We start from the raw sequence: 16,253 nt of genomic DNA on the forward strand, positions 1-16,253 counted from the left end.
TATGTGTGCAAAAAGATGTACGTTACATGTTGATAATTAACCGATTGGGAACAAGCTGATAATATCGCTGCTGAAATGAGGTTCGCCAATGAGAACTTTTTCCAACCATTAATACCGCAAATTTATCTTTATTAAAGTGTAGCTCGTTGATGTAGAGCGTATCGCGATTTGTATGAAAATAATTGTATCAGCATTTTGAAAATTATTATTCTTCTCGTGTTGGGATTTCAAACATTTGCCCTCTAAAATTGCATATAAATTCATGAACGCGTAAAATAAATATCTGCAGGCATAATATGTGTAAAACTTTATTCTGAAATAAATAGTATAAAATAAATTTCGGCGCGTTATTAATCGATAAAAAAAAAAATAAAATTTAGACTACCTGTCTACTTACAATACAGTAAAACTTTACGGACGCTTATAACTCAGACAGTTCAAACTGTCTAGTTTTATTTACAGCGACGCGCTTTATAACTGTATCTAAATAAAAGCGAATGAAAATAGATCACAGACTGATTTTAGACTGCTACGGAAACAGCATCTTCCGATCTTTTCGTGGACGTTGTGCTTTCATTGCTAGGCTGCTGGTGGGCGAGGAGGTGCCCTCGTTCAAAAAGAAACGTCGAGGACGAATCTTCTTTTTGTAACGAGTAAGCATTTTGAGGAAAATTGCTTGCATTTCCATTTTTTCTCCTGCTATCCTTGATAGTTTCCTGTCGGCTCGATGTAAAACAAAATATCTCTTTGGCTCGGGCTGTCATATGCCTAACGAAAAAATTGTAAAATTATTATTAATATAATATACGTAATGTCTGCTTAATAAACAAAGAGATCGACGCTTTGGCAAGAGCCATAAAACACAAGATAATTATGTAATAAATACAATTAAAATTCAAAATAATTTCAATAAGGTCAAGCTCGTGTAAGTAATTAACAATAAAGATAGATAATTAGATGTTTTTATAATTGATAATAATTTGGAATGTTTTGTTTTCACAATTGATAATATTTTTACGAATTTTCTCAAATTGTATTATTGTTCGGAATAATAACTGCTCGTTAAAAGGCCTAATTGTCTATTTTTATTGATAATTAAAATTTATATTTATATGATAGTTATATTAAATATTATAATTCTTGAAAGCATATGTGAAACATTTTGGAGTATCGCACCTAACAGAGCACTTAACACTTCGTTCGTGGGATTCTTTCGAGGAATCGCATCTGCGTGGATGAGATTCCTTGACCATTAAAATTTCGCTCGTCGGTCGTTCCGTTCTGCAGCATAATGTTTGTCTGAACGCCTGGCGGTATTTCATGCTCATTAAATTGTAGAGAATTGGATTGACGGTGGTGCTAAAGTAATACAGACAGCCGCTCAGAATATAAAGCCACTCGTTTAGGTCCGGGTAATAATCGGACTCCCGCGCGTATATGTAAAGCAGACGCTGGGCGTGAAACGGTGCCCAGCAAAGGAAGAACATGATAACGACCGCGCCTGAAACAAAATTACATAGAAAATTTTAAAACAGTCTAATTACTAAGACTTTTAATGTAAAATATTAAAAAAAAGTTTGCGCTTGAATTATCAATAAGAATTATACGATTAAAGTTACATTTGTCAATTTAGCGATTAAATTATTAGAAGGATCATCGTACTTAACATCCTGATGATGGATTTTCTGGATTGAACCTGTCGCTGATGGCCGTGAACGTAAGCGTGTTGTATCGGGCCAAGCGTTTCATTGGTGCTGCTCTTGATCTTTAATCCCATTCTGATGTATACCACGAGGATCACGAGCATCGGTATCAGAAAGAATATGGTGCAACTAAGTTCATAAAGCGGAAGTTTTGGCATGTCGGGCAGTAGCATCGCGCAGATCGCCGAATCAGCCGAGTAATTTCCCGATTCTGAAAAAAGAGTACTCGACATTTTAATATAGATCATATAGCTATTTTAAATTTCTGCATACTGAAACTGTAGTTTTAAATAGTCAGTTTTTTATGAAAGTAATTTAAAATTAAATTTTGAATATTTCGGACTTGTTGCATGTATAAGAGAAAAGTCTAAGGACAAAATTTAATGATCGACGGCAATGACGAGCTCTTAATAAAAACTTAAAAATGATTATAAAACAGCATGTAATTAAAAAAGAACTAGGAGATTTGAATAAATTCATTATCGGATGTTGATTTACGATAATCGCAAAGAAATTAATGTGTCGGCTTAACCTGGCGGATATTCGACGAAATTGACCTTGGTATAAATCGCGAATGGTATCGCCGAGATCATTGCAATCAACCAGGCAGCAAGGATAAAACGTATCGGTCTTTTGAGACCGCTCATCGAATAGACGTGCAACGGATAACAGATGGCCAAATACCTTTCCATGGAGAATGCCACGATCGTGAGAACCGACACGTAGGATGACCTGTGAAAAGTCATGCCCAGATTTAGGGAAGCACAATCTCAAATAGTTTCGCGGGATATAAAGAACCGGACGAGATGGTATTTCTTACATTTCTGACACATACGCCCGGATTTTGCAAAGTCCCGTGCCCAGGGCCCACGGATATTGCTGCCAGAACACGCTCAGCTCATTGGGGAGACCTAGAATATTTAATTGGCGTTCAATAAATTGATTAAAAAATTATTCTAACAGTATCACGTGAGCCTAATTTTTTGATAAGGCAAGATCGACTCGAAGAGGATTTAAAATATCATAAATCAAGGAAAATATTGTTAATTTGGAGCACCTTGTATTGCGTCCTAAAAGTACTCATTGTTTTGAAAGTAATGAAATTGTGAATACATATTTAATTAAATATATAATTTGCAAAAAACTTATATAAAATGCCGTCTCTTTTAAGCGTAACTTTCCTTTCTCATAAAATTTCAGAACACAGTACTTAGATTTTTGCTTTAATCTCTTTAATCATATTTTCGTTTACTTTAACGTCGGCGTCAAAGTTTCGTACTACGTGCTGTCGGATAAAATGCTTGCATAGCCCCTCCCTTCGCGCGTACGTAAATTAATTTTCCGAAAAGCAGATTTACGACTGACTTAAGCTGGTAATTAGCGCGGAGGCATTACACCACATCGTGACAATATTAACGAGGTTTCCAGAGTAAATTAAAATAACTTTCACGCGTTACCTCCGCCGTAGAAGTGAACTGAACACTGCGCGGATTGTTGTGAATCGAATAATTTCAATAAGCGTCATTAAAATGTTCGTGTTTTAATTAATGTACATATCGCACGAAGCTTACACAACAAGACGTCGCGCTCCGCGTCTACCAATGCAGTCGAATATCTTTAGTCTGCCGTTAATGGAACGCCTGCTTTTGTATCAACTTTTCACTTTATTTGTTTTTCTATTCCTCCTTTTCTTTCCTGTTTCCGTCTCTCTACTTCTATTGTAACTATTTTAATATTTAAATTTTAATTTTACTTAAATTCTAATGAATATTTTAACTCTCACGAATAAATACAATTTACATGTACGCTTGTGTACGATAATGAAAATCAGAGTAAAAAGATTGAAAAATAAAATAGAAAGGAAGCGATGAACAAATTAGCGTCTTAACTGCACTATTAAAAATATCACTGTAAAATTCAGTGTATTTTTAAGTTACACATTAAATTTAACGTATGTATGAAATTTAGTGCACTCTTGACAACATTAATTATTTTTAATGTATCTGCGTGAAGTATTTGCTTCCGTTACATTACATTAAATTTTGTTGCCCATTTTTAACAGTGCGTAATTACTTAGCATTTTAATTTGCAGTAATTTCCTGAACCGATAATTTTTTCCTAGCACGTAGACCGTTCTAACGATAAGCTAACAAGAACGAAGATCTAAATGGAAGCGTTATAAATACTGTAACACACCTTACAGAGTCCATTAGAGATTAATTAAGAAACAAAGTTTTTGTTATTAACGTTATTATAAAAGTTAAAAGTACATTTCCACGTTCCTTCTCGATTTTTTCGTTATCCATTTTGCCAATATGCCGGATTTCCTACTATCTAGTGATTTTCCAAAGCATAAAAGCTATCCGGTAGTAGTCGTCCATATAGTCGTTCGTGTTCGTGTTTTTTTAAACTTTTTAAAAATTTTACAATAAGCGACGAAACCTCGTAAGATCCGATTCGTACTACCGGAATGTGTCATGAATGGTATTCTGGAGTAGAAACCCTTCGGTTCCTATTGTACCTAACAATTTCTAAAAGCGACGCTCGTATTATACAACAATATTCACCTGACGAAGCACGAAACCTTTTATTGCATTGAAAAACCGCTGTTTTACTCGTCGGCTTTACGGACGCGCGGACGCGAGTGTTTCAATTTCTCTTTTTTTTTCCTCGCTTTTTCTTTCTCTTTTTTCCTGTGTCCCTCTCATGCCAGAACTGACAACTGATTTATAATTAAATCCTTCGTGAATGGCACATCCCTCTCGGTACCGATATGTTTGAGTAGTTTGCACGTCTGTTTGCTAACTTCTCACGATATTTTTTTCTTACAAATAATTTGTATTTTAAGCTTGGCGAACGCGCAGTTTTTATTTATTTACGAAGCTCAAATCATATTTATCTGTATTCGTTTATTTCGTTACTATAAATTTAAGTCTTTGTTGAATCTTTTTTCTTTAGCCAGAAATGCTGTTCAAGTATTGTGCTATTTAAACTACTTTAAATATTATCGTATTGAATTTACTAATCATATAAAAGTGGCTATGCATACATTGTCTTTTCTATTCATGTAAAAATAGCTATGCATATTTAAAATAACGAGAACAATAGCTTTCAGACCTGTCACGCAGAATTGTTATCGTGTCCAAGTCTTCAAGTCCCGCGAATTCTTCGTAATGACGTAAATACGAACATCGCTGTTACCATCGGCAAATAGACCACCGTGTAGATAACAATCGTGATTGTACACATAAAACGGAGATTAATTTTATGCTTTTATCTACGTGCGTCAGTGCTAGAAAGGCAGGAGAGCGTCTCGTGTCAAGTCACTGTGCCTATATATATGTATTTGTGATCGCGATAATACAGATAACATACAATAATTGATTTTATATATCCCGATAAAAATTGCCTGCGTCACGCTTTGAAACTCTCAGTCGTCAAGCGTTGATAAATTAACTAACTAATGATGAATTTTTCTTTTCAAATGAAAGGCACGAATCACTTAAATACGAAATATATTGGCGACCGAATATGTCGATAATAATGAAGATAATTTTAATTGTATCTTTGAGATTCTCATTTTCATCCGTCATACAATCATTCCCTGTGGTATTTCATCAATAATAAAGGGAATTTGTATTTATCTAATATTTTTTTTTTTTATAATATATACGACAAAAATATATGAATAATATTCTTGAAACGTTATATTTCACAATAATAGTATTTCTCACTAATTGATATTGTTGATTAAAATTCCATGTGCAGTAAACTATTAGGAAAAAAGGACGAAGAAATGTGCGAGAAATACTAGAGATTCTCAAGTCCAATTAGTCAACCATCCCATGCTAAAGGGATTGGTTCCATTCTTCCGCTCGTTCGGCTTTAAATCCGAACCAATTTCTTCCTTCGGCGGGAATTTGACCTCATACATTATTAAGGCCTTTTGCACCTTATTCAGCGCGACGGCGAGAATAGCCCGACAAAATTTATGCATATTGCAAACAGACCGGATTGGCCAGATCGACACCGCACTATATCTATGTATTATTCCGCGTTATTCAAACGAGAACGATTCAGTCAAACCCGGCTATCGTTATCAATCGCTTTTACCAATTATCAAAATCGTATTATCAGCGAGCGAAGTGCCATTGACAGTTAACGAGCCGTTGATTTACCAGCCAGAGGCGATTCGGTCATCGACGTTTGCTTTGTATCGATCGATCGCCGATTGAAATGAGAGCGATAAAAGGGACGAACTTTCCGTTCGCGGATATTAATTCGCGTTGCATCACGCAAATAAAATTTATCGCATAAAGGACGTGTGCAAAAAACGCGAACAAAGATACGTGACGTCGCGTGAAACGCGAAACAGTTTGGACCGTGTCTCATTAGATCTTACATTTCTATTATTTGCTAACTTCGAAAATGATAAAGAGGAAAAAGATTTCGGTCCAAGGCGGAAAGTTCGCTTTTGTATTGGAGCTTGGCCTAGTAATTTATTTAAATGGCAATAAGCACGTAGGATCTAGCGAAATATATTCTCATTTCTTTCATTTTACATTATAAAGATATTCTTTTATTAAACTCGCCTGGCGAGTGTCTTTCATTTTGCTACCATTAGAGAATCTAAGTTGTTCAAAGATAGACTTTGCATCAAATATTAATTTTATCAGGAATATTTACTTAGATCTAGTACATATTCAATATCTATTTTTATTATTAAAATGTTTTTTCGCATTTCTACGTAAAAGAACATCGTAAATTCAGTCTTCTTAAGATTTATCTTATTTGATTTAAATTCTGTGTTGAGAATATATATTTTCAAGACTACTAACAATTTCTATTTATCATCAATTATATTTTATTGAATCTGACAAGACCTTCCCTATCAGGAAACAATATTTTTTTAATGTTTTTTAAATATTTAAGAAACGTTATAATGAAGAATAAATATTTAAAAAAACATTGTCTGCTGATAGGGTTTCTGAGAGAAACGTAATCGGGAGAGATAACTAATTAGGTTCTAAATTTAAAAAAATATATCAATCTACAAAACATGACATTAGGAAAGCTGTTGTGTCCTAACGTTTCGCGTGGTCCTTTGTTCGCTCACCCAGTATAAGTAGAGTAAGGTCGGATATGGCTAAACTGAAGAGGTAGTAATTGGTGGCGGTCTGCATGGACGAGTTCCGGACGATGACTATGCATGTGCTGACATTACCGAAGATTCCGGTGATGAAGATCACCACGTAGGCGATCGTGAGCGGTATCACCAGCCTGAGAGATAGATACTTGGGCCCCAGCACTTTGCTCAGGTACTCGGCCTCGGTCAAGTTGCTCAGATCCCAGTCCCGCCAGAAATCGAGCGTGTCATTTTCGTCCTGGCCCAACGTCCCCATGCTCTCGAAACCTCCTCCTCGTGGATAATATCACACGCTGGTTCGATTCATCGTAACGACATCTTCGCGTATGCACATTCTGATATATCGCGTCCCTCGCGTATCGCGCTCGCAAACAAAGAAACGCCGAACCTCGATAACTCGCCGAGTGAATCTTCTGCTGCGGATTGAGTTAATGGGTCACCCACTTGCGACAGTGTAATCTTCTTCTCGCGGAATCTTTCCGGGACAATGGAAGGAAACTAACGCGAAGCCGTTGGGATGATCGTCACTCATACGCCCTTAGCTTTTCCAACCGGATTTCGAAGTTGCATATGAAAGCAATTCCATTTCCATTCCGAATGCGATATTCGTATTAGCCCTTCGAGGACAATTTCATGAGATGGCAAGTCGTGCAACGTGCTGATAAAGGCGTGGATATGTTTATTGCTGTTTGACAAGATAAACGTTCCTCGTTCCTTCTGATTTCCGTTTGCACTACGAACAATTGTTTGACACTCGAGTTCCACTCGAGTTTCACAGTATTACGAGAATTATAATTATAATTTAATTGAAATTAGATTATATCATTATAATTGTACTCGTCAGTGGGCAAATACCGCATTTTTAATTGCCATGTGAATATTTGCGCGACGTTATAATCCGCGATCGACCATCGCTGCACAATCGTCGCGTATTGCTACGGAGTTTCCACTTTTATTTTTTTTCAAACTGTTTCCTTTTTTAATTTTCACGTACTCGAATTGCCGATGAAACCACAATATAACCGGAAAGCTTGCAATATCGCAGTGATCGAATTCCACTTTCAGTCGCTATACACGAAATTACGAAATACTCCGGCTCGTGCTAGAAGACGCGCTGTTTACAATTTAGACTTCGTGAAACGAAGAATAACGTCAGAATAACGTCGACTGTGCTTGGAAAAGCACACGAATGTTTGTCATTTCAAACGAAACACGTGATATTGAGTGTTAAGCAAGGTCACCAACCGATTTAGGTCGTCAATCAACGCTGCCGATCCGGTTAGATGTTCATCGTGACGAAAATGTTAGAACGAGCCATCGTCCGTGATAGATTGTCGCCGAATATGAACTGCGCGCGATGATCTTGATACCACTACAAACACCTGTCGACTGTCTGTAGATTCCACTGATAGCGAATTTCCTTCAACATATCTCTCACTCTTGAATCAGATTAATCAAATCTCTCTTTCTAAAGATCGTTAGAACTTTGCAGAAAATTCCACATCATTGGCGAGCATCGTTTTAACATTCTGGTCATTTCAAAGATCAGAAAAAGTTTCTTTTAGAGAAATTCAAGAAGTTTCTATTGAAATCGTGATGCAAAAGCAATTTTAAGATTACGTTTTCCTCGTAGAAATACATGGATTTAATAACTGGCGTTTCTATTTTTCTTGAGAGAACATTTTCTTTAAAAATTACATGTTTTTACCAATTATGTGTTTGTGTACGTGTGTACGTTTTAGCTAATTTTTTAAATCTTTTTAGAGAAATGCATAAAAAAAGTATTATTAAAAAAAAGATTTTTTAAGACAAATTTCTAATATTTTCGGAAATATTTTTTCTTGATTGATAATTGTTTTGAAGTTCTCTTGAAATCATTTTAAAGCTTTGGAAGAAATATAAGTATTTCAGATTAGATTTTTATAAATTATTTGAGTTGTCAAAGTTCCAAGCATATAATTTAATTTCTCAATAAAATTTTTTTTTTAAATCTCTTCTAGCGATGCTTTTCCATAATTCTTTATAATTTTGTTTAAAAAATTATTATCAACGTGATTAACGAGTTAAACTATGAAGCTTTGAATTTTAATTTTATTACAGATCATCGTTGAAAAAGCGCTTTAACAAATATTACACAAAATTAATTTGATAAAGGAAGTAATTTATAATAACACTGTAAGGATATATATTATTTTTTTTTTGTTACAAAAGAAATTTGAATTAATTTCGTGCTTCTCATGAAATAAATTACTGTGAATGTCACGCTACTGTGCTAACACTTACACGATGTCAGTAATATGCGTTTTTTCTTTTAAAAATATTGAAGATACATTGGAAAAAATTTTAATCAAATCATGATTTCTCATATAAAGCACATGAAAAACTCTTCTTCAAATTTAAATAAAAACAGAAATAAAGGGGAATAATAAAATCAATGTTATGTGAAAAAGTTATTTAGTATACAAAAAATTAAATTAAATTTAAATTTAATTTTTTCAAAAAAGATATGTAAAGCCGATACTCGCATCTAATGTTTTTCTTCCACGTTTATTTCGATGCATTTAAAATTAAAAAATTTAGAAATATTAAATCTATAAATTTAGAAAAATTTAGATTTAAATTCAAAAAAATTAAAAGATTTAAAATGATAGTAGTTTTAAAATTTTGAAATTTATGATCTTTATTATTAACAAGGGGGAATGGTCCTCATTACTGAAGATCCGCTAGTGGCACTCAGACTGTCGTTTAACTTATGATCTTCAAATGATGAACATTGTTAATTAAATTTTTAATCTTTAGATTAATTTTTAGAATTAAAAATTTTCATAATTGAAAATGAGAAATTTAGAAACTTTTAATTTTAAAATATTAAGAAATTTTTTAATTTAAAAATTTTAATACTTTAGAATTAATTTTTACGATATTCTAATATATTGAAATAATAATACTGTAGCTCAACTTGTTGCTTTCTCTTATTAAATTACTTTTTCACATACCGATACAGACTCTGTATTACAGACATAGAAACCGACTTCGTCTTCTATGCTACCGGCATTTGTGCAGTATTTCTCTTTTTCCATTTTATGTTTACTCACGTCAAAAGGATTCAGTCGAGCTAAAGTCAGTAAATCATCCCTTATCTGTGCAAAAGTGACTTCTTAAGTCCAAATAAATCTTTTTTTGCTAACGTCGCTAACGTCTTTCCAATGCGAGCCGAAATAGAACTTCTTTTCATATATATATATATCGTAAACAGGACATTCATCGCGTATATTTTGCATTCAAATTATACGTTTGACCTCTTCTAGACCTAAATGAAAAATAAGAGAAAGATTCTTTTGTATTATCTTGCAGAGGTATTCTCGACGAATGGAAAAGAATATCTTTCAGAAACACGAAGTTTTATCAACGATTCTATCCCATTGCGTCGCATCCTTGAAAACATTCCTAAGCTTTGAACAAGCAGCTTTCATCGAAAATCTGCAAAGTGAAAATAGACCTGCGAAAATTGGTAATTAATTGTATTTATACATTGTCGCTGTATAATTTAAAGCTCTTTCCGATTGTTCCTGCAAATTAATATGTTGTCTACATGTTAATTTATAAGAAATGACAATGTGAAACTGAATATTTTAGAATTTCTTTTTATAATTTTAATTAACAAGTTAAAATTTTATTATAAAAAGCATTTTTTTGCAGAGAGAAAATCAGATGGGAATTATAATTGATTTTAAAAATAATTCTTTATTTCTAAACTTAATTTCACAGACGTCCGGTTTCCGTTAAAATATGATACACTTCTATTTGTTTATTTATTGAAAGAGCTCCGTAAATACCTTCGCACAATAAGAAAAATCGCCGTAGGCAGCTTCTTATTGAAGGAACTTGGACATTATCTCTGCATAAATAGGAAAACGATAGTTTCGCAAGTTTAATTAAAATGGATAGGTATGTTATTGTGTCGAAACTTCCATAGAGGCGACAAGAAGCGCTGCACAACTTTTCTAAAATTGTTTAAATCAAATTTAGCGAGTTGTGAGTTTACTGCGAAGATACGAACCGTCACCGAAACAATATCAATTACGTACATTCAATACATTTGAAACTTGATAAAAAAAGAACTAGATCAAACATGCAAGTGTGTCTTACATTTTTCAGAATTTCTCTACAATTAGGAACTTCCTCGAGACTTCAATCTCCTCTGCGGAGAAAGTAAGCAGCTTTAAAATGCTCAAAAGGCATTGAATCACTTGATTGAAAATAATACAAAGTCTTATTAGTTATAAAAAATAGAACAGAACGAAATAAATAAAATTATTGCAAAAAAAAAATTATTTTAATTTGAAAAATATAATGAAGAGACAAATTAAAGTCGACTTATGCTAATTCCTTGCATGACTGAAAATTAGAGAGTGAAACTGAAGCGCTCAATTAAACGTAAATTGTAATGTTCTAAAATTTTTTACATCACAACGTAAAAAATATATTCCATTTCATGTTTGATTTTGTACCATGCGATATGATAATTCAAATAATTTTTTCAAGATTCGAATTATATAATAATAATTTAGGGTTTATGGAATTTTGTAACTTTGACATGCTATATCTCTGAACAGAAAGTATATTTTTTAACTCATAAAATATGAAATCAGTACCTGAGTGTTTGATAAAGATAAACGAGACCTAAATCAAAAATATTTTATTCTCAAGTAATTACAATTTTTTCTTAATGCACAAAATTGCAAAAAATGAATACTCGGGTCCCGTCAGACCCATGTGGAGATTTGGTGTTAATTTTACTTGATAATAGTATTACGTGTTATAAGATATTTATTTTTAAAGAAGTATATAGCTTTCGTACATATAACACTTAAATACATATAAATTTTAAAAAGATTCCGATTATCGTACTTCTATTATTAATCGGATTCTATTACTTATGCTTACGATACTATTTTGTTTTATTATATAACTCATACATACGTACTTATAATAATTAATGTAACCAGGGCTAAAGCTTGCTTCGATTAACACATTATTGACTAAAAATTCAAAAATACTACAGTCCTATCTTATAATAAATATGTAACTGAATCGATAATGATTTAAATGAGGAGGAAATATAATCTTGAATTTGAATTTATATATTACGTTGTATTTATAACGTATACTAGTCAGCGTTCAGTCCCATTTACTCTCGCAAGACGCTGTCAACACACTTCACATAATATTGTTCATATATTGTACGTGTAAATGTATAATTAATTATACGCTACGCAAAAATGAGACATTTTCTACTTGTTATCTCAATTTTATCGATGGCAACTATAAGTTTCGGCAAATTGTATCTTGAGCATCAATGGAAATATGTTGAACTTTTTTGGGAAAGTCCGCAGCAGAAATATGAAGCGATAATGTCCGGCAGATACAATGCTAGCGCAGCTTTTTTTTACGACGTAGACAAGGGACTTGGTAAATTGACATTATTCAAAAATTTTATAGCATTTTTTTAATAGAAATATGGATACCTTTTTACACGAAAGCTTATTAATAATATACTAAACGTTATCACGCTCCAGGTTTTATTTATACAATTTTGATGGTAACAAAACTAACATTGCTATTGCATCAAAATCGTAATATACGAGTATTAACGATAGATACATTTCTAATGGCACAAGATGCGGTATTAAAATTCTTATAGATGGTAGAGTATTTCTTACGGCGGGGAGTGACAAGACTGTGGTACCAGCTAGTATATTGACAGTAAGCGAGAAACAGGGAGAGACTGGTCCACTTCTGCGTCCGTATCCCGATTGGTCTTGGTATAAAGATGGTTGTAATGGTATTACAGGTGCTGTTTACAATATAGAAGTAAGTATCTTTATTTTTCATCCATGAAGAATTATTACATTTCATTGTTGCGTTTAGTATGACAGTGTGTTAGATAATATGCCATTTATATATTGCACTCACAATAATTATTTGTGTATATAGTTACAATAAAATATAAAATAGTTACATTTTTTAATCATCTCAGATTAAATGCAATCATATGTTCCTTGTGGATAATGGCCAAATTAGAAAGAATCAAGTATGTTCACCGCAACTATTGATCTTCGATTTATACACTGACAAATTGGTTAAACGTGTTCCTATCCCGATTGAAATTGCGCATCACAAAAATACTACTGGAGTGTTAAGTTCAGTTGCTGTTTTTACCCCATTTTGCAGAAATGTGAAGGATGATGCAGTTGTTAGTATAATCTTTTATTTAAAGTTAATATATTCTTTTAAATTTAAGAAAATTGTTTAGCTAGAGAAAGAGAGACAGAAAGTAAAATTCAAAAACTATTTTAAATATGTATGGTGTACTTTCCATATTCATTATACGAATATTATTTGGTATATTGTATTTCATTTTTTTTTAATGTGTATGCGATTATAATATTGAATTAATCGCAACTCAGGTATTCATGGCAGACTCGAAAGGTTCTGGTTTAGTGGTATATAATGGACGTACTTCTAAGATGTGCAGAGTCGAATCTGATTCGATGAAAATTCCGCCTGATCCTAATTTCGTAATAGAAAACAAGACTTATCATTTTTCGGATACTGTCCACGGTATGACAATTATTGGTAAAGGCAAGTACTTCTTTTCAAGATTATTTATCATGCTTATTACATATAGCAAGTGTTTGCGTATTTCAATTCTAACTTCAGACTCTATTAAGCCCGTATCAGACTACGCATTGAAAATTGAAGATTGAAGATTAAAGATTGAGCTTTGGCCAATCAAAATAAAAGGAGTTAAAATTTCCTTGTTTTGATTGGTCAAATTTCAATTTTAATCTTCAATCTCAATCTTCAATGCGTAGTCTGATACGGGCTTTAGACTTGTTTGCGTCTATCATATTTCAATAATATATAAAATATAATTTTTATTTTTCTTATATTTAACGTTATTTACGTAACCATGTGCTTCATGTGCTGATGATTAAAAGTATAGAAAACTTCTTTTTACAAGTCATAAATTCCTCATTTCTGCGATTATTAATACTTCAATGAATGTTTTAGATTTATACTATGCTACTTTCATGGGACGGCAAATATATAAAGTAGAATTTCAGAAGTTAATAGACTGTTCACCACAAGATATTAATGAAGCTAATAGACAAACTCAATCGATTGCGTTAGAAGGTCCGACAACAATGTTGGCGTCTCACAGATGTTCGTTATTTTTTAGCGATGTAACAAAAAGGTCTATTATGTGTGCGAACGTTACGAAGAATTTTAACTCCATAAATAAGGTGAGATAACTGAATGTAATTATACTCTACGTATCGGATTATTTTACAAAATATTTTAGATTTAATAAGCGATTGTTGTTGATGGCTTAGCATTTTATTATCATAAATGACATTGGTTTTAAGGAACTTGTTGCACATGATCCAAAAATGGAATTTTCGGCTGGGTTGAAGGTCAGAAATGGTGAATTATTGATTTTATCAAACAGATTTCCTTTAACTTCAAATAATAACTTAAATAGAAACGAGATAAACTTTCGTTATTTCTCAATTCCTATTACGGATATAGAAAATAACACAAATTGCTTTTCTTTCTGCAATTAAGGCGTCATCATATTTGACTTTTTGTTATACATTTTAACATACATTGCAATATATGTAATAAAAGAAAATTTTAAGGTATGTATGTGTAGTTTTGTAGTATGTTGCAAGAAATTAGTTTGCATATCTGTAGATCTGTAGATTTTAAATACATTTCAAATCTGGTTTAGGATAATTTTAATTTGAAAATAAATAAATTTTCTTAAGATTTGTCAGCAAACACAATATGTAATATAATTGTTAAGATAAATAGAAATAAGTATGTTATAAATATTGAGTGTTTTATAGTAATTAAATAAAATAATTGAGCATAGAAGCTTATAGTTTAGATGCAAGGACGAATCTTATAAAGATGACTCCGCATCCGATTTAGCTTAATATTATATTAATTTTATTATTAACAATCATAATCCTATAATATTTAAATTCTCCATAGTATCTTAACATGAAGAACTAAAAATGAGAAAATTAAAATGAAATAAGAAATGGTAAAATGTTAATTTATATGTATAGTTATAAATCTCATTATGCAAAATATAGTCTACGTCGGCAAATAAAAATTGTGAACGTTAATTATCTCACGCTTAATTATCCTAGAGTATATTTCGCCAGAAAACAGTAATAGTTCAGACTTGTATACATCCACGAAGCAGTTGACTTTTGTTTGAAATTGGATGTGGTGGTATTTGGCGCTGGATTGCAAATTGAACCTTTCGGCCTGTTCAGGACGATTATACCACGCACTCTGGGCAGCTTTTGGTTACGGCTCAAATTCTTGATTACTTCATTTCTTTGAAATTGACAAAATTCAGTTCGCACGTATAATTTGCTTTAATGTGTATTCGCATCAATGTGTATATTCAAACCTTCGCGAATAGTAACTTGCGGGTGAAGTTTTTCGTCATTAAATGGAAAATTAAAGAAACATACATGCTGGAGAATCAATGTACACGATAATGTTCGACATAAAAATATGTCAAAAATGAAACCGACATTTAATCATACTATAATTACTAATATAAATAATTGTAAAATTTTATTAGCAATTAAAACGATATATTTTCATTAGGTTCCACTCATTTACATAATTAAAACTTAATTCGATGTAAAACATCTAAATTTACACTATTTTAAAAAAATATCTTTCAAGAAAACTCAATACAGAGTTTTATCAACGTTTCTATCCCATTGCATCACATGAAAATATTCGTAAGCTTTGAACAAGCAGTTTTCATCGAAAATCTGCAAAGTGAAAATAAACCTGCGAAAATTCGTTATTCATTTTATTCATACATTGTCGCTGTGTAATTTAAACAGCTCTTTCTGATTGTTGTTCTGCAAATTAATATGTGGTCTACATGTCAATTTATTTGAAATGACAATGTGAAACTGAATATTTTAGAAATTATTTTTACAATTTTAATGAACATGTTTAAATTTTATTATAAAAGGAATTATTTTCTGCAAAGAGAAAATCAAATAGGAATTGGAATTGATTTCAAAATAATTCTTAATTTCTAAACTTAATTTCACAGACTCGGTCTCCGTTAAAATATAATATACTTCTATTTGTTTGTTTATTGAGAGCTCCGTAAATACTTCCGCGCAATAAGAAAAATCGCCGGAGGCAGCTAACTTCGTTATTGAAGGAACTTGGATATTATCTCTGCATAAATAGGAAAACGATGATTTCGCAAGTTCAACTAAAGTGGATAGGTATGTTATTCCATCGAAACTTTCATAAAGGCGACAAAAAGTACTGCGTAACTTTTCTAA

At 32.3% G+C, this 16,253-nt stretch overlaps 2 protein-coding genes across 2 annotated transcripts; one reads left to right on the forward strand and one right to left on the reverse strand.

Moving 5' to 3' along the window:
• Positions 1-292: 292 nt before the first annotated feature.
• Positions 293-7,105, reverse strand: LOC105195236 (neuropeptides capa receptor). Its single transcript, XM_011160588.3, has 6 exons — positions 6,820-7,105; positions 2,524-2,614; positions 2,236-2,435; positions 1,663-1,914; positions 1,177-1,501; positions 293-768 (listed from the first exon to the last, which is right to left on the reverse strand). The coding sequence occupies exons 1-6, from the start codon at positions 7,103-7,105 to the stop codon at positions 522-524; spliced, it is 1,401 nt and encodes a 466-aa protein (XP_011158890.2). The 3' UTR covers positions 293-521.
• A 3,429-nt stretch (positions 7,106-10,534) lies between these two features.
• LOC105195237 (major royal jelly protein 1) lies at positions 10,535-15,050 on the forward strand. The gene is made up of 6 exons (XM_011160589.3): positions 10,535-12,321; positions 12,554-12,723; positions 12,890-13,105; positions 13,320-13,494; positions 13,927-14,159; positions 14,283-15,050. The coding sequence occupies exons 1-6, from the start codon at positions 12,132-12,134 to the stop codon at positions 14,478-14,480; spliced, it is 1,182 nt and encodes a 393-aa protein (XP_011158891.1). The 5' UTR covers positions 10,535-12,131; the 3' UTR covers positions 14,481-15,050.
• Positions 15,051-16,253: the final 1,203 nt, after the last annotated feature.

Source organism: Solenopsis invicta, chromosome 5 (assembly GCF_016802725.1).
Source record: "Solenopsis invicta isolate M01_SB chromosome 5, UNIL_Sinv_3.0, whole genome shotgun sequence".
Taxonomy (NCBI): domain Eukaryota; kingdom Metazoa; phylum Arthropoda; class Insecta; order Hymenoptera; family Formicidae; genus Solenopsis; species Solenopsis invicta.